This window comes from Falco cherrug, chromosome 2 (genome assembly GCF_023634085.1).
Source record: "Falco cherrug isolate bFalChe1 chromosome 2, bFalChe1.pri, whole genome shotgun sequence".
Classification (NCBI taxonomy): Eukaryota; Metazoa; Chordata; class Aves; order Falconiformes; family Falconidae; genus Falco; species Falco cherrug.
Genome location: NC_073698.1, coordinates 15555459 through 15581246, shown reverse-complemented (window position 1 = coordinate 15581246; position 25788 = coordinate 15555459). Strand labels below are relative to the sequence as shown.

The window sequence follows — 25788 nt, the reverse complement described above, 5'->3', positions numbered from 1 at the left end:
TCTACATGCCCATTTTGCAAGTTCTTGAGGCACAGCTACCAGCAAGCTGTTTAACAACAAAACACCCAAAAAACCCCTAAAATAATCCCAAACCTGTGATGTGCTTCCAGTTATGAACAACATTATGTGAACACCCTTCTCTCAATAAAACTTGCACTTGTTATGATTTATACTACTCATGTAGATCATCAAAACATCTGCAATTTTTGCTTGCAGAGGTTTATTTGCAAAACTTTTGAGGACAACTGCTTACTCTGATTTTACCTGGACTGGTAACAGTCAGAGGTCAGAGGCATAAGTACACTAGTTTCAGTGTCAAATGTCCCACTTAAAAACAGAACAACCTAGAATATTTATCAATACCCCACTTTAGACCTAAACTACTCTGCTTTTGTAAAACCATTTTTACTTCCTCCAATTCCTTTTTAGCACGCTTTGATCAAATTATTACTGAGAATGCTTTTGTGACAACAAGGTAGATACCATGGTGGGAGTCTGTTAGAAAATGCCCAACTAGGATGAAGAGGCAGATGAAATATTCTACAAGCAGCTGGGAAAAGTCTCATGACCACTAGACCTTGTTCTCATGGGGGACTTCAACTTACCAGACATCTGCTGGAAATATAATAGAGCAGAAAGCAAACAGTCTAGGAGGTTCCTGGAGTGTGTGGAAGATAACTCCCTGACACAGCTGGTGTCAGGAAGGAGCCAACATGGGAAGATGCTCAACTGGGCTTGTTGTTTGTGAACAGAGAAGGACTTGTGGGTGATGTGATGGTTGGAGGCCACCTTGGGCACAGCAGTCACAAAATGATATTTTTCGATTCTCGGAGAATTAAGGAGGGAGGTCAGCAGAACTGCTACCTTAGACTTCCAGAGGGCAGACTTTGGCCTCTTTAGGAGACGGGTTGACAGAGTCCCTTGGGAGGCTGTCCTGAAGGGCAAAGGAGTCCAGGAAGGCTGGATGTTCTTCAAGAAGGAAACCTTAAAGTTGCAGGAGCAGGGTGTCCTCATGTGCCCAAAGATGAGCCAGCAGGGAAGAAGACCGGCTTGGCTGAACAGAGAGCTTTGGCTGGAACTCAGGGAAAAAACAAACAGAATTCATGACCTTGGGAAGAAGGGGCAGGCAACTCAGGAGAACTACGAAGGTGTTGTGAGGTTATGCAGGGAGAAAATGAGAAGGGACAAAGCCCAGCTAGAACTTAATCTGTCTACTGCTGTAAAAGACAATAAAAAAATGTTTCTATAAATACATTAGCAACAAAAGGAGAGCTAAGGAGAATCTCCTTAGGAAGAAGGAGGAAACATTGACAAAGGATGAGGAAAAAGCTGAGGTACTCAATAACTTCTTTGCCTCAGTCTTTAATAGTAAGACCAGTTGTTCTATGGGTGCCCCATCCCCCGAGCTGGAAGACAGGGGCAGGGAGCAGAAAGAAGCCCCCATAATCCAAGGGGAAAGGGTCAGCCACCTGCTGCGCCACTCAGACACACACAAGGCTATGGGGCCGGATGGGATCCACGCAAGGGTACTGATGGAGCTGGCAGAAGTCCTCTCTAAGCCACTTTCCATCATTTGTCATCAGTCCTGGCTAATTAGGAAGGTCCCAAAAGACTGGAGGGCAGGAAGTGTGATGCTTCTTGTGATCTACAAGAAGGGCTGGAAGTAAGATCCAGGGAACTATAAGCCCGTCAGCCTGACCTTGGTGCTGGGGAAGGTTATGGAGCAGTTCATCCTGAGTGCCATCATATGGCACATGCAGGACAACCAAGCAATCAGGCCCAGCCAGCATGGGGTTATGAAAGGCAGGTCCTGCTTGACTAACCTGATCTCCTTCTATGACAAGATGACCCACCTAGTGGATGAGGGAAAGGCTGTGGATATTGTCTACCTAGACCTCAGTAAAGCCTTTGACGCTGTCTCCCACAACATTCTCCTGGAGAAGCTGGCTGCTCATGGCTGCTGATGGTTTGGATGGTGCACTCTACACTAGGTAAAAAAATCAGCTGGATAGCCAGGCCCAAAGGAGTGGTGGCAAACAGGGTTACATCCAGCTGGCAGTCAATCACAAGTGGTGCTCCCCAGGGCTCAGTACTGGGGCCAGTCCTGTTTAATATCTTTACCAGTGATCTGGATGAGGAGATCAAGCGCACCCTCGGTCAGTTTGCAGATGACACCAAGCTGGGTGGTAGTGTTGATCTGCTTGAGGGCAGGAAGGCTCTGCAGAGGGATCTGGACAGGCTGAATTGATGGGCTTGAGGCCAAATGCATGAGGTTCAACCAGGCTCAGTGCTGGATCCTTTCTCTTGGGTCACACCAGCCCCAACACAGCACTACAGGCTGGGGAAAAGTGGCTGGAAAGCTGCCTGGTGGAAAAGGACCTGGAAGTGTTGGTTGACAGCCAGCTGAACATGAGCCAGCAGTGTGCCCAGGTGGCCAAGAAGGCCAACAGCATCCTGGCTTGTATCAGAAACAGTGCGGCCAGCAGGACAAGGGCAGTGATGATTCCCCTGTACTCAGCACTGATGAGGCCTCACCTCGAATCCTGGGTTCAGTTTTGGGCCCCTCACTGCAAGAGGTGCTGCAGCATGTCCAGGGAAGGGCAACGGAGCTGGTGAAGGGTCTGGAGCGCAAGTCCTATGAGGAACAGGTGAGGGAACTGGGGGTGTTCAGCCTGGGTAAAAGGAGGCTCAGGGGGGACCTTATGGCTCTCTACAACTACCTGAAAGGGGGGTGTAGGCAGGTGGGGGTTGGTCTCCTCCCAAGTAACAAGCAAGGACAAGAGGAAACAGCCTCACGTTGCACCAGGGGAGGTTGAGATTGGATATTAGGAAAAACTTCTTCACTGAAAGGGTGGTCAACAGGCTGCCCAGGGAAGTGGTTCATCCATCCCTGGAAGTATTTAAAAGATGTGTAGATGTGGCACTTAGGGATGTGTTTTAGTGGTGGATTTGGTAGTGCTGGGTTGGATTCAATGACCTTAAAGATCTTTTCCAACCTAAACAATTCTATGATTGAAAGTCACTCACACATCAGTAATTAGTTGAGCTAATGTGTACAAAATTTACACTCTGTTAATGAACTAAAATTAAGTTTTAATGAAGGATCAGCACATTATCTACACTAAGATGCTGGTTTTGTACAGATTTTAAACCCTGTTAAAGGTCTGAACAGGCTGAAACTGTTGAGTGCCTGTATGCTTAAAAATTAAACATTTATATGCACTAACTGTCCAAGCTATCCAAGGCAACTATCAAGCTGTCTTCCTCCCAACACTATTCCCAAAGCCCACAGTATTTCAGATCTTCAGCTAGAGGTTTTCACTATAATAAATCACAAGGAAAATAAAGACACTACACAAAAGGCAACAAAATTTGGTTTCAAAACATTTTTATTAGCACATTACCCATGACAGCATAACATATCATACTGGCTAACAGCACAATTTAGTGCCCAAGATAGAGTTTGGGGTGGTTTTTTTTAACTAGAAAAAGCTAAAAGCCCAAACAGAAAAAAATAATAATAAAAAAATCCAACCACAAAACCACTAAACACACACACCTTGCTGACTTCAGCTGAATTTAGTTTACACATTGAATTTGTAACTGCAGCAAAGCCAAGTTTACACATACTGTTAGAATAAAACCAAGCTCAGACCTCTGTGTATCAGCTACAGAATGCATACTGGACTACAGCCAACTATTATACTTATCCAGCATTAAAGTTTTAGGTTTTAATTGGCACTCCTAAGTAACTAAGATGTGTATTGGTGGCATTGGAAGAACCATTGTCTCACTGTAGTTTAGTTTTTGTGCAACAGGAAGGTGGTAACTCTACACAGATGTCTGCAATAAAACTCCTTCAATTTCAGTTTACAAACCAGACAAACACTAATACTTTTAAAAATCTTTTTTTCTCTCCATATGGCTCATTAAGAACTGCTTTTCCCCATTATTTTATTTCCTAGTTTTGAAGTTAATATTAGAGCTAAATAGTAATGCCTGGTTTTATTTACTAAAAAAAACCCAAAACCAAAAACAATCACCAAACAAAACCCCAATAACCACCTCCCCCCAAAAAACCCCATACAAATCAATAATTTGTTACAACAACTTATCTGTATGATTTCCACCATCCCCCATTGAGGCACTACATATTCCTAGCAGGAGATTGACATTTCCTGTTGAAGACACTGAAACAGACTATCTTACACCATGTTTCAGAGCACTCCATTCAATTAAATCTGTGCTTATATCAACACCATGGGGATACAAATTCTACAACAGAAGATGCTGATTACATATCTACAGGAGCTCAAATGCAAGTTTTTTGTTTTGGTTTGGCTTTTTTAACCAAGTACCTCAAAATAAAACTTAAAGAGTGAAATCCTGTAGATTTTTAAAGCTCATTTTCTTGAGGATTGCAGTCAATCAGCTCTCTGAATGTTACATTAAGAACAGATAGTTTTTCTGAGCATCACCACAGCTGCTAGGATGTGGGTAAAGATTAACTGGAAAACCAAAAGGATCACTTTTCTGGAGGTTTGTAATAGAATTTAGCTTCAAGGACGACAAGAATAAAAGTTAGGCTTTATTACTACCTTACTCTGTATTTAATATTCACAATGCATGTTTGCAACTAGCCACAGAAGAATACTGCTCAGAAACTTGAGTCAAGAACTAAAAAGTAACATTTCAATAAAGCATTTAAAAATACTTTGTCTCTCCTGTAAATCAAGCTTTATCATTCAACTCACCCATTATCAGGTTAATCAAAAGCTCAAGGGCAGCCTTGGCTGCAGTGACCATGAAATGATAAAGCTCAAGATCCTTAGGGCTGCAAGGAGGGCACAGAGCAGGATTGCTACCCTCAGCTTCAGGAGAGCAGACTTTCAGACTTCAGGGATCAGTGCTTAGTGGAGTACTAAGGGGTAAAGCCCTGGAGGGAGGACGGGCCCAAGAAAGCCAATTAATATTCAATGATCACCTCCTCCAAGCTCAGCAGCAATGCATCCCAACAAAGAGGAAGTCGGGCAAAAATGCCAGGAAGCCTGCATGGAAGAACAAGCAGCTCCTGGACAAACTCAGACTCAGAAAGGAAGCCTACAGAGGGTGGGGGCAAGGTCGGGTAGCTGGGAGGAATACACAGAAACTGTCTGAGCAGCCAGGGACCATGTTAGGAAAGCAAAAGCCCTGAGAGGATTAAAGCTGGCCACAGACATCAAGGGCAACAAGAAGAGCTTCTATAGGTATGTCAGCAATAAAAGGAAGACTAGGGAAAATGTGGGCCCTTTCCAGAAGAAAATAGGAGACCTGGTTACCCAGGACACGGACAAGGCTGATATACTCAATGACCTTTTTGCCTCAGTCTTCACTGGCAAGTGCTCCAGCCACACCGCTCAAGTCACAGAAGGCAAAGGCAGGACTGGGACAATGAAGAACCACCCACTGTAGGAGATCAGATCTGAGACCATCTAATGAACCTGAAGGTGCACAAGACCATGAGATCTGATGAGATGCATCCACAGATGAAGTGGCTAAGTCACTATCCATCATACTTGTGAAGTTGTGGTTATCCAGTGAAGTTCCCATAGACCTGAAAAGGGGAAACATTTCCCTTTTTAAAAATGGGGGTTACAAGGAAGACCTGGGGAGCTACAGGCTGGTCAGTCTCAACTCTGTGCCCAGCAAGATAATGAAACAGATCCCCCTGCAAACTATGCTAAGGTACATGGAAAATAAGGAGGTGATTGGTGACAACCAACACAGCTTCACTAAGGGCAAACAGTGCCTGAAAAATCTGGTGGCCTTCTACAGTGGGGTTACAGCATTGGTGCATGAGGAAAGAGCAACCGATGTCATCTACCTGGACTTGTGCAAAGCATTTGACACTGTCCACACAACATCCTTGTCTCTAAACTGGACAAACATGGATTTGATGGATGGACTGCCTAGTAGATAATGAATTGGCTGGATGGTTGCACTCAAAGAACTGTGGTCAATGGTTTGATGTCCAAGTACAGATCAGTGATGACTGGTGTTCCTCAGGGTTCAGTACTGGGACCAGCACCGTTTAACATCTTTGTCAGCAACACGGACACTGGGAATGAGTGCACCCTCAGCAAGTCTGCTGACAACAGCAAGATGTGTGGTGTGGTCAACACGCTGGAGGGAAGGGATGTCATCCAGAGGGCCTGTGCAAACCTTATGTTCAACAAGGCCAAGTGCAAGGTCCTGTACAGCCTGGGAGCAGCCCTGAGGAGGAGGAGGACTTGGGGGCATTGGTGAATGAGAAGCTCAACATGGCCCAGCAATGTGAGCTTGCAGCCCAGAAAGCCAGCTGTACCCTGAGCTGCACCAAAAGCAGCGTGGCCAGCAGGCTGCAAGAGGTGATTCTCCCCCTCTACTCTGCTCTCATAGAGACCCCACCTGGAGTACTGCATCCAGCTCTGGGGCCTGCAACACAAGAAGGATGTGAACCTGTTGCAACAAGTCCGGAGGAGGCCACAAAGATGATCAGAGGCTGGAGCACCTCTCCTGTGAAGCCAGGCTGAGAGAGTTGGGGTTGTTCAGCCTGGAGAAGAGAAGGCTCCGGGGAGACCTTACAGCAGCCTGACAGTGCCTAAAGAGGGCCTACAGGGAAGCTGGTGAGGGACTTTTTACCAGGACCTGTAGTGACAGGACAAGGGGATAATGGCTTTAAACTGAAAGAGGGTAGATTTAGATCAGATATGAGGAAGAAATTCTTTACTGTGAGGGTGGTGAGGCACCGGCACAGGTTGCCCAGAGCAGCTGTGGCTGCCCCATCCCTGGCAGTGCTCAAGGCCAGGCTGGTTGGGGCTGTGAGCAACCTGGTCTAGTGGGAGGTGTCCCTGCCCGTGGCAGGGGGGTTGGGACTAGGTGATCATCCCAACCTATTCTATGATTATCCAAGTAAGCCACAGGATAAAAGAGTAAAAATATATTTTAGTTTTAACTCAAGCCTATCTACTACAGACAATATGAATGGATCAAATCCTGTCTGAAACTGCCAACAATAGAGTAATGTAGAATGCATCTATTTGTCCATAAGAAATGGTAAGATTATGGTTTTCGTTGCAGAGACTAGTATTGTCAGTAATTGTAAAAAATAAACAAATTAAAAACAAAGAACAAAACCAAAAAACCCATGGCAACAAGCCCCTTCTCTAAACCCCCAAATCCGTTCAGTACATCCCAAAGGTAAATCAAAACTGGTTTACTGGCTCCAGAATTGCACTTGGTCTAGGAAAATATCACTATAAATGTGGAGGCATGAATAATTTTTTTAATTGATTACATCATCTACTACATTTCTGATAAAAATCACTAACACTGTACAAATTATTTTAAAATCTCTAACAACATTAAATATTTGGTTTATGATTATATTGAATTTTAGACTAACAATACAAAATTCATCAGCAATACTTTACAGAGTAGTGGCTTGTTTTGACTCTAAAGTAAAACTGGATTCTTATGCCAGATGGAATGCCTCCACTTGCATCTCTCTTTAGCGGCATCACTGATTTAAGGCTTAATTTACTCTCATGCAGCAAAGTATCATTGCAGAAAAAAACTGGTATATGGGCTCACAACGTAACTACACAACTATGCCAGCACAGCAGCAGCTGTGAAACTCCATGGGTCTGCCTCAAACAAAGTCTACAAACAAAGTTTGCTTTCACTCTTCAAATCCAACCTGTTCTACCATAAGAACATCTTTAACCTAATTATGGTCTGCTGTCTTCCCATGGGTTTCCTTATTCCCATCCCATGTGCCATGACAAGCTCTCCATCAACCAAGTTGCAGGGAAAAATTAAAGATTAACTGTAGCAATAAGAACGAGAATAGGACCCAAAACAGACCAAGTGCCACTGCTGGTGAAACAACCATGTATGTGTATAAATGTAGTGCTGTAAGACTTTTTTTTTCAAAATCAAACCACATTAAAAACACAAGACAAACTTTCCCCAATGGAACTATGTTTTTCTCCATTCCATCTAGTTCTCTCTTCTGTTTTATCTACCTTGTTCAGAAACCCGTAATTACAGAACACCAAGAATACAAATATGAAGGATGACTTCACAAACAGCAATTTCTTCTACTTTAAATAGGATTCCCTGCTATTATAACTTAACATACAACATATAGTTCACTTAAGAAGCCATGTCATGTGCTGCAATGTCATTACTGTATTACACATCCAATAACCTGTCAGAGCTTCAAGTGAGTTAAAAAGAATTGCATAAATATGATCACAACAGTAAGCAATAGTCTAGAAAACTGATACAAGTCAACTAGGTATTCCAGGAAGGCAAGTTCTTGCATGAGTTACTGAACACATACAAGACTGTAGAGCACAGCAGTCATTTGGACAACTTATTTGATGTAAGATAGGACATGGGATGTCACTGCACATGACCACCTTACGTACATGGAACAGGCCGAGCAAGTGTGGTGGGTTGACCCTGGCTGGATGCCAGTTGCCCACCAAAGCCACTCTACCACTACCCTCCTCAGCTGGACAGGGGAAAGAAAAAACACAAAGAAAGGCTCACAGGCTGCGATAAGGACAGGGAGAGATCACTCAGCAACTACCATCACAAGCAAAACATATTTGATTTGGGAAAATTAGTTTATTACCAACCATATCAGAGTAGGATAATGAGAAAAAAAATCCTACATCTTAAAACACCTTTCCCCCACCCTCCCTTCTTCCCAGGCTCAACTTCACTCCTAATTTTCTCTATTCCACCATCCCTGAGCGGCACAGGGGGATGGAGAATGAGGCTGTGGTCAGTTCATCACATGCTCTCTGCCACTCCTTCCTCCTCTGGGGGACAGTCCTCCACAACCTTCTCCAATGTGAGCCCTTCCCATGGGCTGCAGTTCTTCACAAACTGCTCCAGCATGGATCCCATCCACTGGAGCAGTCTGTTCCTGAAGGACTGCACCCTGTGTGGGTCCCCCACAGGGTCACAACTCCTACCAGCAAACTTGCTCCAGCCTAAGCTCCTCTCTCTCCACAGGGTCAGAGGTCCTGCCAGAAGCCTGTTCCAGCATGGGCTTCCCACAGGGTCACAGCCTCTTTTGGGCATCCACCTGCTCTGGCATGGGGTCCTCCCCACAGGGTCACAACTCCTACCAGCAAACTTGCTCCAGCCTAAGCTCCTCTCTCTCCACAGGGTCAGAGGTCCTGCCAGAAGCCTGTTCCAGCATGGGCTTCCCACAGGGTCACAGCCTCTTTTGGGCATCCACCTGCTCTGGCACGGGGTCCTCCATAGGCTGCAGCTGGGGATCTGCTCCACCATTAACCTCCATGGGCTGCAGGGGGACAGCCTGCCTCACCATGGTCTTCACCACGGGCTGCAGGGCAATCTCTGCTCCAGCACCTGGAGCACCTCTCACCCCTCCTTCTGCACTGACCTGGGTGTCTGCAGGGCTGTTTCTCTTACATATTCTCACTCCCCTCTTCAGCTGCAATTGCTATCGTGCAGCAAATTTTTCTCCTTCTTAAATATGTTATCCCAGAAGCACTACCACTGCTGCTAGTGGGCTCAGTCTTGGCCAGCGGCAGGTCCATCTTGGAGCCAGCTGATGTTGGCCCTATCAGATGTAAAGGAAGGTTCTAGCAGCTTCTGGCAGCAGCCACTCCTGTAGCTCCCCTACCACCAAAACCTTGCCATGCAAACCCAGTACAGCAAGTTTCTTAATGGCTTTTTAAAATTTTAATCCTAAGAAAACTCTAACTAAACCATGAAATTTTATTTTTGTTGGCTAGTAGAGAAACTACAGCCCATTTAAAAAGTTACTGTATGTGAGACGTCCATCAGGACCTACACTAGATGGTTTGCTTTGCTGCAGAGGCAAATTTTCTGAAGAGGCATATTAACAGGAGGAAAGGATGTTGTGCGATCTCCACTCCTGGTGGTTTTTCAGACTTGGCTAAACAGTCACTTCTGACCTGATTTAGCTTTAGCAGCATTCGTGCTTTCAGCAGAATGCTGGATGGATGACCAACCTTTGGTGAATACTAGGCTGGCTAGATAACAATACTAAAGACACCAGCATACGTCTTTGTGACCTTAGTCAAAACAGAACAAAAAAACCAACAGGTCTAGATCACTTGGTAAATTCACAGCTCTTCAAATCTTCCAGTCAACTTAAGATCCTAAGAATCCTGAAACTCCTATGCAGAATTAATCAACCTTCACAGCTGGGAGAAGAAAGCTTCCATCTGAACCACTTGTGTTTTTTTAGACTCAGACAACTGTCCCTTATTATCCAATTATTTACTGATTGCCACATTTGAAACAACATATTCAACATCACAAAATCAGTTACAGCTGGTTGACAATCTTAAGAAGCTCAGAAATTTGGAGAGCCAAATACTTTTCTTTTGGTTACTGAACTGTCACGATATGTAGACATACTGCACAACACAGAAAAATATGGTGTAAGTATCTGGTACTGAGATACTAGGAAGTAAGGCATGGTATTGACAGAAGCTATTTTGTAACTAAACTTAGAAATAGAATATGAAATTACAGTTCCAAAACAAGGCTTAAAACAACATTCTTCCAGTATTGCTAGAACTGAGTATATAAAGAAACATAACCTGTCTTCCAAATACCCTGGCATTGCTTACTTCTCTAACAAAATATCCATTCAACTAAAAACCTACACACAGGTACATACAGGTGTAGTATCAGCCACAATATAAGATATTTTATTCTACAAATCAATCTCACTTGGATTATTTTTTTTTAATGACATACACAACATCATTTTATCACACCAGCATACTTCCATTTCATTGGAGCAGCTCCCAGACATAATCCAGAAGCAAGTGCAGGACAACCTTTCCCTTTCAAGGTGAATGCACCAACAGAAGTACTGGCATCCCAAAGTTCATACCGGAGACTCAAATTCTGGTGACACCGCAATCATAGCGGACATTAGGTTCCAGAAACCAATGACTACAAGATCTCATTAGGAACAGCAAGTGTTATCTTAACAAAAAAAAATGACCCAAAACAAAACAAAAAGCAGCTACAGGATAAGGATAGGTCCTGATATGACATGAACAAACAGTTACCAGTAAGAAATAAAAAAAAAAAAACCAAACACCAGGAGGGAGGCATTAGCAGCTTTAGCACCAGAGACAGGCCTCTGGTAAACTTTCACAGGGGCTATACAATAGGATGTATACAAGAAAAAGAGCAGCAGCATCACAAACTTTCCCAATGACACAAATTTACTCTTGGTCAACTGCTAACTGCAAAGAATTAGAAAAAAATTATATAGCATAAAAGGACAAGCAGCAGCAGGAATATTTTTTTTTTTAGATGAAAGTTTCAGAATGGTGGATGTTGTAAAACATTCTTAACCTTTCAATCTGAAGAATAACAAAAATTGGAAAAGGCTTACAGAAGGGCTGCAGGTTGGAAAAAAGCTTCTATCCCAGGAAAATGCAGCAGGTTAAGACTCTTCAAGTTTCAAAAGAGATAATTTCCAGAGGAAAAGATACCAATCTTGAGCAGAACAAATATGCATCAACTGTTCATTGTCACTTCCCAAATAAGAACTGGGCACCACTCAATGAAGGTGATGGGAGCCAAGGTTAAAACAGAATGAAGGCGCTTCTTCATGCAGTGGATAGACAACCAGTGAGACTCCCTGCCAAAGCACACAGCAGATGCTGTAAGTTTCTGTGGCCTCAAGGGGAGACAGCGCAAGTCTTGGAGGACAGTTGGAAGCTAGGAGAGTTCTGAGAGAGTATCACATATGCTTGCCCTGTTCTTAGCATTTCCAAGAAATCTGGTCATGACCACTACTGGCAACAAGATACTGATCCAGGACAGGCACTTGGTTTGAATCAATATGGACGGTTTAAAGACATGCTGCTTACAAGCTCTCTTACAAGAGCAAAGCTGACAGGGTCCAGCAGTTGCTAGGTTTTAAAACTGAACATCTTATAAAAAACAGCAGATGAAGACTTAGGGAGAACAGTATAGCTACTTTACTGCCTCACTACTACCAGTATTCCTACTTTTTATCTCCATGTCAACCACATATTGTCTTCTGAATTATCTTTACCTCTCATTGTAAGTATACCTTAGATATACCAAAAAGATACCTATATGTAACACTATTATCTGATGTAACAAGCATTATCATCCAATTCTGCAGTTCAGCCTTACAGTATGTCTGCCTAAAGCCAAATACTGTCTCTGTAGGATCCACTGGAGGGTAAGAGCTCAGAAATTCTCAGCTGATCTAAAACACTGGGCAGGAGCAGGAGCTGAACAGCCTAAACACTTGGACAAATGTTTTTTCTTTAGCAGAAATATTGCCTTGAACAGTATGCAAGTGATATACTAACCTAAATGAAAAGCTACTAGTCTTAGTGAAGTGGAAATGAAAAAAGATTGTTTTATGAAGCACAATGTGACAGCAACAGTTGCTACGGCACTGCAGCCTGTATGTCTTCATTTAATAAAAAATTTTCTTTTTGGACTCAGTGTGATAAAGTAATTGCTTACAAGACTCTACATCTTACTTATTTTTACGCAGCTTGCAAAACAGACAAAAGACTTTTAGCTGGAAGTCAAGAACCAAACAGCACCCTACATGATAAGAGAAAATGTGCATCATCTACTTTTACAGAAAGTGTATATTGCAGTTTGACTAAATTAAGAGAGACAAAGTATATGCATATCTACCTACGTATGGTAGGTGGGGCTGGAATTTTTTAATCAACAGTGGGCAGTAACTGAATGGTTAGTATTCTAAGCTCTTGTAACTTCATATCGCAACTGTAGGTAAATGTATTTGATCATTACTGTTGTTATCTATAGAAATTGGAGAGAAGATAGTTATTTCAGTTGGTTATGAAGTAAAAGCACCAAGCATCAGCAAAACCATCAATCTGCTTATATCTTTTCATATGAAGAGTTTTACAAAGTTACAGGCAAATTATGTGTAGATCCTGGCAAAGCAAGATGCATTATCACTAGAATCTCCTGTATTTCAGATAAATTCCATACAAATAAACTTGTTCTGCATACACAAAACAAGAGCTCAATGGCTTCTCATGATGATAAACGACTTCTTTCCATAAATTTATTTACATAAAATTTATCCATTACAAAAGCCAGCAATTTTCCCTTTATTGCAGCTCCCTCAACTATTTGGTAGGTTAGCTGTTTACCTTGGCTTAGAAAGCACTTAAAATCCTCCCCCTTCGCTTTCACAGAGTAAGCATTTGAGGCCATTTTAAGAGGGCAAAACTCAGCACAGACCAGGGTCTACACTCTACTGCAACAGGATTACAGAGTGGAGGAATCAATTACAGTTCACACACTATCTCCGAGTTGCTCACCATCACAGCATAAACAAGATTCAAATGGCAGCCCTGAGCAAAAGCCACACAAATAGTTCCATCAGAAGAAAAAGAAGTCCCCCTTCTTCCTCCCTCCCCCTCCATATTCCAAAGCAACCTTAAAACCAGAAGTTGGAAAATGGGTACCACAACTATGAAACTGAATTAAGATTCATTCTCCCTGGAGACAGTGCTGTGTAACTGACATTTAATGCATTAAGAAAACAATGAATTGTCCAAGTTTCTCAACAAATCTCTATAATACACAGCCAATCATGTCAAGACCCATCTAACAGCATAACAAAAAATGGGCACAAATTTGAATTTCAAACCATCTTCTAAAAGAATGTAATTAAGACTTCCTTTGGCCTTGTTAACAGGGATGCTAAAATGTTAATTCTTAACTGTTTACACTAATGTCTGTTTCGCATTTTGTCTTCCTTATGCCTAGCCAGTGACTAAATTATCAGGATATTGCGAAATATTCAATAGACTTTTTTCCAGTTATCAGTCATTATAGTTAAAAAAACCCCCAAACAAACGCGAAACCAAAACCAAAACCCCACAAGCATACAGATCACAACAGTTCTCCTAACACTACAAATCTGAAAGTTCCTGTCCTGTTACCTAGTAATTATTTGGTCAAAATACCTTAGTTCTCCTTTAGAATAGTTTCAGAATAAGATTCTTGTAAAAAGTGAAAACCTGAAAGACCAGTTATGAAAGCGAACATTTCAATCCAAATGTTAAACTAACTAGCTAGAAAGTTTAAGAGACATACACATATGGAAATTAAGTGTGCATGCTTTTAGGGACAGAAGGTAAGAAAATGAAGCACAGCTTTACACTGGCAATACCATACATATAGTTATGTAAACAGCAGTGTAACAAAAAGCTCTCAAGAAATCTATCCATACACGAACTAGAATGCAAGCAGTTTTCCATTAGTCAGGCTCATGCATACAAAGCCCTGTAACCATGGAATGCGCTATTAACTGTTTTCACTGAAAACTGGAAACATTTTAAACTTTATCACCGAATAAGCATAATTCATCCTGACTCAAAGACCAGCACAGAATTCAATGGACACCTGAACTCCAATTAAAGCACAGTATTACTTTTTTTCTACAAATATGTTTTTCATATATATACAAAAATGGCCTATGAAGTTGGGCATAGAACATTCTTCCAAATCCAATGTTCATCATGGAACATTCTTCCAAATTCTTTTCTTTGCTACAGCCTTTTATACGTCAGATTACACCTTTTTAAGTATATCATTTCATATCTTTAACTCACGCAAAGCCGGTTACCGTGACAATGACAAAGGTTTTGTAAATAAAAAAATGAAAATCACCACTGAATTGTGTGCATTGGATATTTAGATCTACCAATTATATTAACTACACCATCAGTGTAGATAGAAAATATGGAAAGAACTGTCTTTTTTACTCTATTTCTTGCCATTCTAAAGAGGCTATATAAATGTTGGAATGAAAGTTATTGCAGAGGACCTGCCAACCAAGCTTTTCGAATAGAAATAACAAATGAAACAAAAAATTTTGAAAAGTGAGATCCTATGAGAAAATATACCTGTGGATTGTGTTTCTTTACCCAAATAATTCCATTTTGCCTATATACCCTTACGCTTGTTTGCTTTCAGATCATGTTTTATTACATCATGAATGTCTAATTTTACAACATATCCAGAAAAGGCAAAAGGTTTACTTAGCATTTCAGCTACAACAGGTAATCAGAAAGGGAAAGGCATCCTTAAAGCAGTTACACTATTTAAACAAACTTGTTTAGCGCAGACAAACTTACAACAAAGCTCTCCACAAATCAAAACCCATTGAAGATGAACTAGAATAGTAAATGACCTTTACTCTACTTTCCTATAAAACAGTCCAGCAGAAAAAAAACTGGCTTCACAACCTCAATGTGATAATCAATAACTAAACTTTACCACTAACACTGATCTAAATTACCAAACTGCATGTCAGAGAGACTCAACAAAGGGATCTGGTCTTTCACTGTGACACAGCACAGTCTCATTAGTGAAATTAAAGCAAAGTCCAAGACTGTTTTCAAGACAGCTTTGTTTCCTTAGTAACTGGCATGACTGACAGGCAGTATACTGGTAAAAGTCCTACTTTACAAGGCAACTTCATAGCTTGACTTAACCAGCAATTTAGAAAACTTAGCTATACTTGCCTGAAACACAGCCTGAAGTAACTTAGTTAAAGGCCAAGTAAAATACCAGCAGAGTGAATCCCAGAAAACAGGCTCCAAGAAGCACTTCAGGAGGCCATGAAACATTGACACAGCTTAGTCACACCTTTCTAAACCTTCCTTTCTCCAAATAAAACTCTTAATTGTATTTACCAAAAACCAGCTATTAGGTACCATTTTCATAGTAAAGACAAACTTCCCCCATGCTCTAGAGTCCTATTTAAAGTATGTTTTTTGTCAAGCATTTATCTGGTGAATTTCCCAATAAAGCTTTACATCAAAACAAGGTTTAGCAAGCTGTTTGTGACTGTATGTCCTGCCACGACATGGCATTTATCTGTTAACATTCCAAAACACAGCCTCCCCCCAATAATTTTGTTTCACATTATGCTAAACCACAGCCTGTCAAACTTCTCCTACAGACAATTCTATCTTTCTGCTGGGTCAACTACCTGGTATCCTGGCCATGTCCTAGGGGCACCTGCCAGAGGACTGCTACTCAGAAATCTCCTGTAGATTTCTTGCATTCAGCCAAATGAAATTTTGTTCAGAATTTACAAAAGAAACAGAGTCATTTAAATATTAGGGTTTACATAATCATGCACAGCTTGGGGAGGGGTGGGGTGGGGGTATAAAAAAAATAATTTACAAACCCACACCTTAAAAGAGGGAACATTTACAACAAACAGTGAAAGACAGAGAGCTCCCACCGTTAATGAGTTTTACTGCATACGTATGCTTGGATCGGACAAACAATAAATGCAAATATGTTGGAATTTGTAAAAATACAAGGACACAAAATTAACAGGAGAGCTGAGTAGGTATCAATTTCAAAAGGTTAAACTAAATCTAATTACATCATCTGAATTTGTTTCCAGCTATGACGATAAACACATGCAGTGGTCTGGCCACATATAAAGAGAAACTTTTGGCTGACAGCTCTCTATAGCCGTTTACCTCTTTTTAGGTTTTTCTTTGGTTGGCTGCAAGGGGAGGTATCTAGTCTTAATCAGGAGCCTGAAAGAAACTGCTTGTAGTTAAAATCAGACTAGTTTTAATAGTTAACTTTGTATCTCAACCCGGAGTAACACATCTTGCTCTCCTGGGTATCATCCAGTAACTGCTTACATCTGCTATGTGAAAATGTTTCTTTGGGAGCAAACTAGGAACTCTGCTTTAATTTTACATGTCACCCAATTTAGGTCCTGCAGTTAAGTATTTCAGCATTCCCAGTGCTACTAAGTTACTTTCTCTGAGAGTCTATCGTAACAATGGATAAACCGAGTGAAAAATCCACTTTGATTGCTCTGCGTTGGCTTTTGAAAGTTCGCAGCTGTTGTGTCACAATTGCAGAGAGAAACTGAGCAATCTATAAATGGAGGTTTTATACTTAGAATTTTAAAGCTACTGATTCTTTTTCATTTCTAGAAGACGACAGATAAAAAAAGAGATTAATCTTTTAAAAGGAGGTATGCTTTTACCCACATATACCACTGATCAGTTCAACTGTGTTTACCCATTAGAAGTATATTTTTTGCAAAAACTGGTGGGGTAGAGCCTGTCTTACTTCCATGGGAACCTTCAAATTAACATCCTCTTATTATTTTACTGCTTTCTATCAAGTAGGAATTTCCATTATGTGACTGATGTGTTACAGATTACCGCATGCTACAAACCAGATGACTACTACAAAACCCACTATAATTCTTTGCCATCTTCAACATACAGAAGAAAGGCATAAGGATAAGAAAGTCCAGAAGACACTCATCTTGATTTATATAAAATTCTTGTCTTTAGAAGAAGTCAAGACCTGAGAAAACAGAAGTGGTTCCACAGTGGTGTAATTGCTCCCACAGAGCTCGATGCTACTGCTTTTAACCAAATATAACCTGACAAAACTTTTACTAAGCAGAACTGCAGAAGCATAATTTTTAAACATGAAATTCTGATTAAACTTCAATCAGAAGCCTCTTCCTATTACCGATCAGCGAGAGACTAAGATTTCTCATTACAAAAGACTAGGTAATAAATATCTCAGTCACAATTATAGCTTTCAACATAATACAAACGTTTCAGGCCACAGTAACATAAAACTGCTCTCAAATTTGATTCAGGACATAGAAAAGTATTGCTATAAAACCAGCATTAGGCATTTAAAGCACTTAAACCAAAACTACAACAGTGTTCTCAACAGCTAAACCAGCAGTAATTTTGACCAGTTCCATAAGCGAAGCTGAAAGGTTTAGTTTTATGTGTTTATTACTTGGAACAACAGTATTTTTCCTCCACAGTGAGCACTGTGTTAATACAACCTTATTTTTCCAAGTATGCCATTGCTTTCTCTCTCCACTGCATGTATATTCAGATCCTATTTACATTTGTAAGAAATATATTCACATTTTATTTTCTATAGCTGGTACACACTCCTCTACAGTATTAGAAGCCCTCAGTAGAGGTTCTATCCAGTGCTTTTTAAAGTTTATGGGAATACGTCAACAGGCACCAAATCAGACACTATAAAGCACAAAGATTACACTTATGAGGGATATACTGAAAGGCAAAACCTGTGAGAAGTAGAAAACTACAGATTAGAAGCCAAATAAAAAAAAAAAAAAATCCTCAGAGATAGTTGTAAGCTGAGAATTAAACTAACTGCCACAGATCCTATGTTTTTCCCCAGTTCTATTTTCTTCTAAAGATAACAAATACCAATATACACATAACTAAAAGGAAAACATATTAGTGAAAACCACAGGGTATGTTTTTGGTTTACCTGAAATCACGTCTATTACACTGTTTTTGGAACAGTCTTATAAAATCACCTTGTATGGCAGGGTGTTGAATGCATGGATATAATAGTTTGCAATTTTTCTTAAGCAAAACAAAACTAAACACAAGAAAAGCACCATGTGCCATTTCTTTCACTAATGCCCACCCACTAAGCTGGCTGCAAGTTCTCTGAATTCAGAGGGCTGAATATGTACTTTCATCCTCCTCCCAGCTCAGTCTCAGTGCTAACACAAATAAGGCAGGTTTGCCCTTACTCCTCCTCCACCCTTTTAAAGACACGAATCTTTAGCACAACTGCAAATTCAAATTAGTTTGTACTACTGTCCTTTCGCAGGGCTCCTCAAGTGGCAGAAGGAAAGATACACACTTAGTAGTACTATAACTGTCTTCCAAAAGAAAAAAAATAATTCTTAAGTTGCCAAAAAAATACAATACTTTTAAAAATGTTTTAACTAATGTCTTTCCTCCAGTTACGTTCTGAAACTGCCAGTGCCCATTTTCCCTTGCACAAATTTAATTGTTTTTATTTTTTTAGATCATCGAACTTATGAGTATTCTCATACGCACTTAGAAATTTTAAGTATAAAAATGAAATTAATTCAACATATTACAAATAAAATCTAGCAAGCATAAATCTTCAACTGCTTTTTAGTATTGAAAGCACAAAAAAGTGGAAACAAACATCAAAGGCGGAGGTGGCAGTTTTGGTTTCCAACAATACAGCTCTTTTAATAATAAACTAGCCTGAACTATAGAACTATAAACACAAGAACTCACATTAACTCATGATTCTGAATATGCATTTCCCCAGTAAATTAAGGTATTCAATAAAATACGCAACTGTGGCAGCAGTTTTTCCAATAAATGTATTTTGGCCTGAAAGACTAAGATTATTTTGGCATGGTGGGGAGGAGGGGAGCAGATGATATTGGTGTAGTGGGTGGTTCCAGTGAGGGGCAAAAACAGGATGCAAGAGAAATTTAACAGCGTTGCTGAATATTTTTCATGTATGACACAAGGAGAAGGAAAAAAAAAAAAAAAAAAAAAAGCACAGCAACGAGCCATATCTCTATATAGAGCACATAAGAAATGTGTAACAGCGATCTATTTTTAAGGTTTCTGCCAGATGGGTACACACCTCAAACACACCCATAGATACTAATGAAAACCACCTTGGCCTCCTTCAGGAAGTCATTCAACACTTCACAGAAAAAAATAGGAAGTTGTTGATAAACTGCTTGCAAGAACTACTTCCTGTAGGAAAAATAATTAGACTACTTTGTTTGCTGGACAATCAGTTACCTCTTCTCATTTTGTAGTGTGAGAGAAGTTACTACTTTGTAAGAATCCATAGCATAACAATAAGTTAACACAACACAAGAGTAATTCTAAAATTGAGTGAAACTTCTTCCTTCTTTCTGCAAGCTGTTGTCTGCTATTCCCGTGGCATATTATCTTTTGCCTAGAGAGTGATTCCCTATCTTTCTCCATAGTTCACTGAAATGTCAACCAGCAGCTGGCTAACAGGAAGTGGTTAAAAAGCAATGCAGTTGACATCACCACACAAACCAAGCAAGTCTTTTTCACTGCATGTTTAAGAATGGGCTAAAGCATACAGCACTGCAATGCTGAGATGACTCAGACATGACCACTTACTACACAGGCAAGTCTTAACTTACGAGTTCTATTTAAGTAGCAGTTTCAGTAAAAAATAGTATTAATCTTACCAGCTGTATAGCAAGCATGTCTTAACTCATTGGCCAAAATAATCTACGTTTTCACTAACGGAAAATTATACTCGGGAGTCCTACTCATAACAGTAAGATGAACGTTAATGAGCGGAGTTCTGGCAAATCGTATGTTGGGCATTCATACATAAAAGGGTTTATTTATCTAGAGGACAAACTGATCTACAGGAGTTCTGGTTCAGACCCTACACCACCACTCTCACCCTCCTTTAAAAACATCCATACATGATACGTGTGTGGTGTGTATATAAAATACCTGGGCAAGTAACTGTGCATGTATTAATACGCACAGACAAGTATTTTCTCTCCTGTACACACCACTTTCATTTCTTTGCACAAACTACTATGCTTGTAGTGCTTGACCCATTGATTAGTGGAAGTGACTATATTGCAGACTGCATTAAGTACAGTACTCAATTTTATATTATTCTCTTTGCACTGTAGTATATTATGATAACTATAACCATAAGGCTTACTGACATCTGGAAAAAATCTAACGCTGTTACCTATTCTGCAAAGATCTTTCTAGAGCCTGATTAGCAGGCTGTTCATAGACTGGCTACAGAATACAGCAAATGGAAACGAAGAGCAATGCAGCCAATCCAACACAAAAGTTGAATACTTGGAAGTGACACCAAAAATCTGCGCATGGTAGAAGGAACCATGTCAAATGTATACAGTATCAGGAATCTTGGTACTCGCCCTTCAAGCAAATGTTTAAGGTATAACTAAACAAGACGAGAGTTTGTAGGTATGACACACAACTTACTCAACACTGAAAAAAGCTTCTGAAATACAAACTTGCTACTCAAAAATAATTCTTACGTTTCTTTGGATTTCCTAAACATACAAAGCAAACATTTTGCTAGTACTTGAAATGTTTTTTACAGGTCTTCATGACCTCCAATGAAGCTGGTGGATCTCACCTGTAGATAGTATTAAACAGCCTTTTATGAACAACAAATGTTCTTCCAAGTGTGAACAAAGCCTTCAGAACTGTCCTCATTAGACTCTCCCATACCACCGCATCACCCAAGAAAAGCCAAAAGAAAACAGCCCATTATGCTGTTTAAAATCTCCCAAGGTCAGCATGTGACCCAGCAGGGAGAGGTTCAAAAAGTACAGCCTTTATTTTTCTTCCTAACAACCTGGTTTGTTTCCACTCCTTTCCCCTTCAAGACACATCCTTCACAGCTAGCAGCTCTTTCAATCATTTACTTTGGATGTCTGCTTGAGAACAAATGATCTTGCTCATGCAGATGAGTTTGCCAGACTTGTGTGTACTTTCCAGTCTCAGGCTCTTTATTGTTCTTGCTGAAACCTGACCCTTTGAAATGGATACCAGGACACCAAGAAAGGACAAAAAACTTGCAGGAAAAAAAGGAAAGATTTTTTTATAGTAATAATGAAACTGCAGGAAAGCTTTCCAAGAACAAATCTTTCACTTTGATTTCACCTGAATGAGCATAATTAAAAAGAAACAATTGTAAAAGCATGAAGACATTCTGCATCTCTTAACTGTTCTATTTTTTGTAAAACTGACAGCATAATCAAACCCAAACACTTGTGACAGTAAAAGTGAAAAATCAAGTATCCATTTTTCATGCTTCATAAGCTGGTCTTTAAAAGCTGTTACTAGCACAGTCAAAACAAGGTTTGCTTTTCATTTCAAAACCCAGTTTGTGCTTTCCTCAAGGTCCAATGAGCTACAGCTCTGAAATGACAAACTTACACAATTCCAAAAAAATTCTGTTTGTGCCCATATTCTAGAATATGCTGATTTACAAAACTTCACCAAAGAAATATCACATCTTCAAGATCTATAGGCAATGCTAATTTTCGCATTCCTAATACAGAATGTTTTCTGAAAGTAATCTTCAGGCTCAAATTATGTCAAACAACTGCTGCAACCTCCTTTTGGTTAAAAAAAGCAATACTAATGTATCTGTATGGAAACACCATCGCTATAGAAACAAGAAACGGTTTTAAGAAGTTCTGCAAGCTCCATTTTCATTGCAGACAATGTAGATTTGGTTTTGAAGCCACAAACTCAACTACTTCAATCAAATGCACATATTAATGACAATGTTTTAGCAAGAAAGGTAGGGATAAAGATGTTTTCCTTGGCTGAAACAAGTTTTACCTAAATAACGTACTGTGGTGCCCCTCCCCTCTCCCGGCCCTGAAAATGACACATAATGGGTTACTCAGAGACTTGCAGTTAAATAAAATGTTCAAAATACAGTCAAAATATTTGAAGGTCAATTACGTGTCTTGGTGGGTACACTTCAGAAAGAAGGACAAGCTCCTGCTCTTTTAGAAGACTACACAGCATAAAAGAAAATGCTCCCTGATGGATTAGGCGTCAGATGGTTGGCATGTGTCACCTCTCATCAGTTACAGAAAAGGTGATACTAATTTCACTGCATGAAAAAGCTACAGCTGTAGGAATAAGGAAAGATGTTAGAAGTTCTGTAATTTCCCTTTCACTGCAGGGAATATAGACAAGTTAAGAGTTACAGACCCAAATACTGCAATCAAACACCTATTTTCTCATCAGCAGAGAGTAAAGTATTTTGATTGCATACTTACACAATTGTCCTTATTCAAAAAAATAAGAAGCCCCAATATTTTCTCACTATAATAATTTCTAAAGTTACTCTATATTTTTACATCTGTATCATAAAAATGAGGTAAAATGTATTTTGACCTGTATGAGAACTCTGGCAAGATTTAGCAAATCCAGAAGGCACATTGTTCAAAAATCACTACGCACCTTTCACTGATTTTCAATATACAATATAATGGACAATATATGATCTGATATGGGGGAAATACTGAAGTGGTAGGATCTCCTACTTAAAATCAGGCAAATGTTTTTAAGAATATTTATTTTAAACACATTTAAATTAATTAAAATTCAAAGACTGTAAAAAAACCCACAACAACAAAATCAACAAAACCCACCAGAGAGATAGCTAACTGAAAACAAGTTTTACTTACTTAAGAAAGTATCTCTGTCCAGACGGCGTCTTAGCCATCTCCCAACCTGGTGGCAAAGGTACATCATCAGGGATCTCAAATGAAGACTGGCGGAGATGTTGAGAAGATGGAGCTCCAGGTCCAGTCACTACTCCAGTGGGCGTAAGCGTCCCTGGAGAAACAGCTCCCAGCTGCAGTGATGCTGGAGAGGAATGAGCTCGGACATGCTGTGGGGTCAGGGCTCCTGCTGTCCCTGCATCAGTGCTGGCCTGCCAGGAGTGAAATTATTCCCATTAAGATTCTTGTATTTCAGTAGAAATGCCACTGACAGAAGACATTTCACTTTAAATGAACGTTTCAGAAGAAAATAGTAAGTTAGTAATTCTAAAGTTCTGCTTATTTTCCAGTTTTTTACTGTTGAAGAGAGCCTCCAAATAGGTTGGTATAACTAACTCCACAAAAGCCCTTGCGTAAGTCAAGAAACATTAAGTATGGGCTAAGTGCCTTTAGTTTTATTTTGAAAACTGAAGTTCTTAATCCTTGGTGAAGGGTTCAGAAAAAAACATGCTTACAGTCAGCAGATCTCATACAGCATATTGCATGGTTCGTTACTGGACTGCGCCAACCCATTACCATCGCACCCACTTTCTGCTGGAGGAGTTCATTTCCCGTTCTCCTTTTGAAACGGGCATGTGGGGGTGCAAGGAAACCCACACATGCACTCTCTGCAGGAGTTTAAAAAATTGCATAATGAGAAAAGCAACAGAGAAATGCCAAATGACTGCAGTGAGTTCCAATGGAGGAAGACTCCTGAACCCAACCATTAAAGAAGACCGAACACAAAATTTCCTAACCTGCACACAAACTACACTTTTAAAGGTACTGGGAGCTTATAAAGAGTCTGCCCATGCTATCCAAAGCAAAGCTTCACCAAACTGCTTAACCAGTCAATCAGAAATGACTCACAAAACCATTCACTAGAGTTGCCAGTCTTAAGTACATAAAACTTCCTTGCCAGTTGTAAATGCGTGTCCTCTGTGAAACAGAAAAAGCAGCTCTGAAAACTGGATTAAAATAATATTGACTTTTTTGTATATATTTACCAATTAATTGATTTTGTAGATACACCAGAACAACATGGACACCTATAATAAGATGCATGTATCACCCTTGCCACACCTCTCTACACAAGGTATTGCACCATACATGAGGCCCTGCTTACATGCTCTTACAGACTGACAATTCTGTTTCGCTGCATCTGTATGCAAAGCACACGTGAAATTTCATAAATTAAACTGGAACTGAAGTAGCATACATTTACCTTAAACAGAATACACAAGTTGCAAATTAACTGAATTCAAGGCATTTTAACTTTTGAGAAATGTGGAGAATTACAAAAACTGGAAGACCTTTTCTGTTAAACAGAATATTTTTGTGGCACAACTAAACAAATAGGAAAAGGAGTCTTATTTTTAAAGGCAGTCCACATGAAGCAAATGTTTCTCTGGCTTTAGCTGGACTTCAAGTTTACATTTTAGGAACCACAGACACAAGGAACAGTGATCCAGCTAAACATGCACTACAGATGAAGACGAACATTCACAAGCAAGATAACCCTAAACTCAGCAGCACAAGCTGTACGAACGTCACAGGCATTAAGTGCATTTCAGACACAATAGCGCTTTACCTGCAGTCACTGTATTTAACAAGACACAGCACTGAGTGTTAGCTGAATATATACCAATTCACATTGGTGCCCAATGGAACTGCGATAAGACTTGCACAACTTAGAAAAAACTATACGTAATAACCTTATTCCTCGCTGGATTTCGGTGTGTTATTAAAGGTCTGCAACTCAGAAGCAAATACAAGCACAGAAGCAACTCAGCCCCACCCCTTTCTATTTTCTTTTCAGTCTTGCAATACGAAGGCCAGACCGATTTTTCGAGTATTTGGAAAATGAATTAACTCCTGGACTGAGAGCGTACGTGCCAAGGTTCAGCCTGGAGTAAGCTTCTGAAGCCAAGTTATAAATCCTTCAAAACAGAAGTTTAATAATGGAAATGTTGACAGACCCGTAACAACACGGGCACCAGTACACAGAGCAAGTTTCACTCCTACCGGCTACACAGATAAAAGTGACAATAGCCAATAATAAAACCTATTTTATAGCTTAGCAACAAAGTTCGTTACTTAATAAAACACTTGAGTAGGCACGGCCTCCTTCCAAAAAGTTGGTAACAGCAGCCTAAACATTAACTTTCGGTCGTATTCGCACCAACGGTTGGGTCTTGGCACAGAAGTCACTCCGCTCGAAGCCCGAACGCTGCCGGAGGCCGAGCGCCGGCCGGGCCCGCACCCCACCGGGCCGGGTCGGCCCCGCGATGCCAGCCCGGGCCGCTCTAGCTCGACGGACCCTCGACGCCGTCAGACCTGAAGGGCAGCTCGGGAATTAACTTCTGAAGTGTGTGTGTGTGTGCGCGGGGGGGGTGTGTGGGTAATCCTACTCTGCCCAGCGCAGCGATGAAATGGTGGAAAAGCTACATCCATATTGTTTGACGGGGCGGGGGAAGCTCGGCACAACCTCACTATCCCCCTCAACAGACGGGCAGCCCCACGACGCCGGAGGATTA

General features: G+C 40.5%; 1 protein-coding gene across 8 annotated transcripts in view; it reads right to left on the bottom strand.

The window, feature by feature from the left end:
• The window catches only part of YAP1 (Yes1 associated transcriptional regulator), a 98728-nt gene that overhangs the window by 71820 nt on the left and 1120 nt on the right, over positions 1–25788 (bottom strand). For all 8 annotated transcript variants that reach the window (XM_055702122.1, XM_055702123.1, XM_055702124.1 and 5 more), the window contains exon 2: positions 23177–23424. In XM_055702122.1, coding sequence (XP_055558097.1) covers positions 23177–23424 — 248 coding nt within the window. The remainder of the gene's footprint in view (positions 1–23176; positions 23425–25788) is intronic.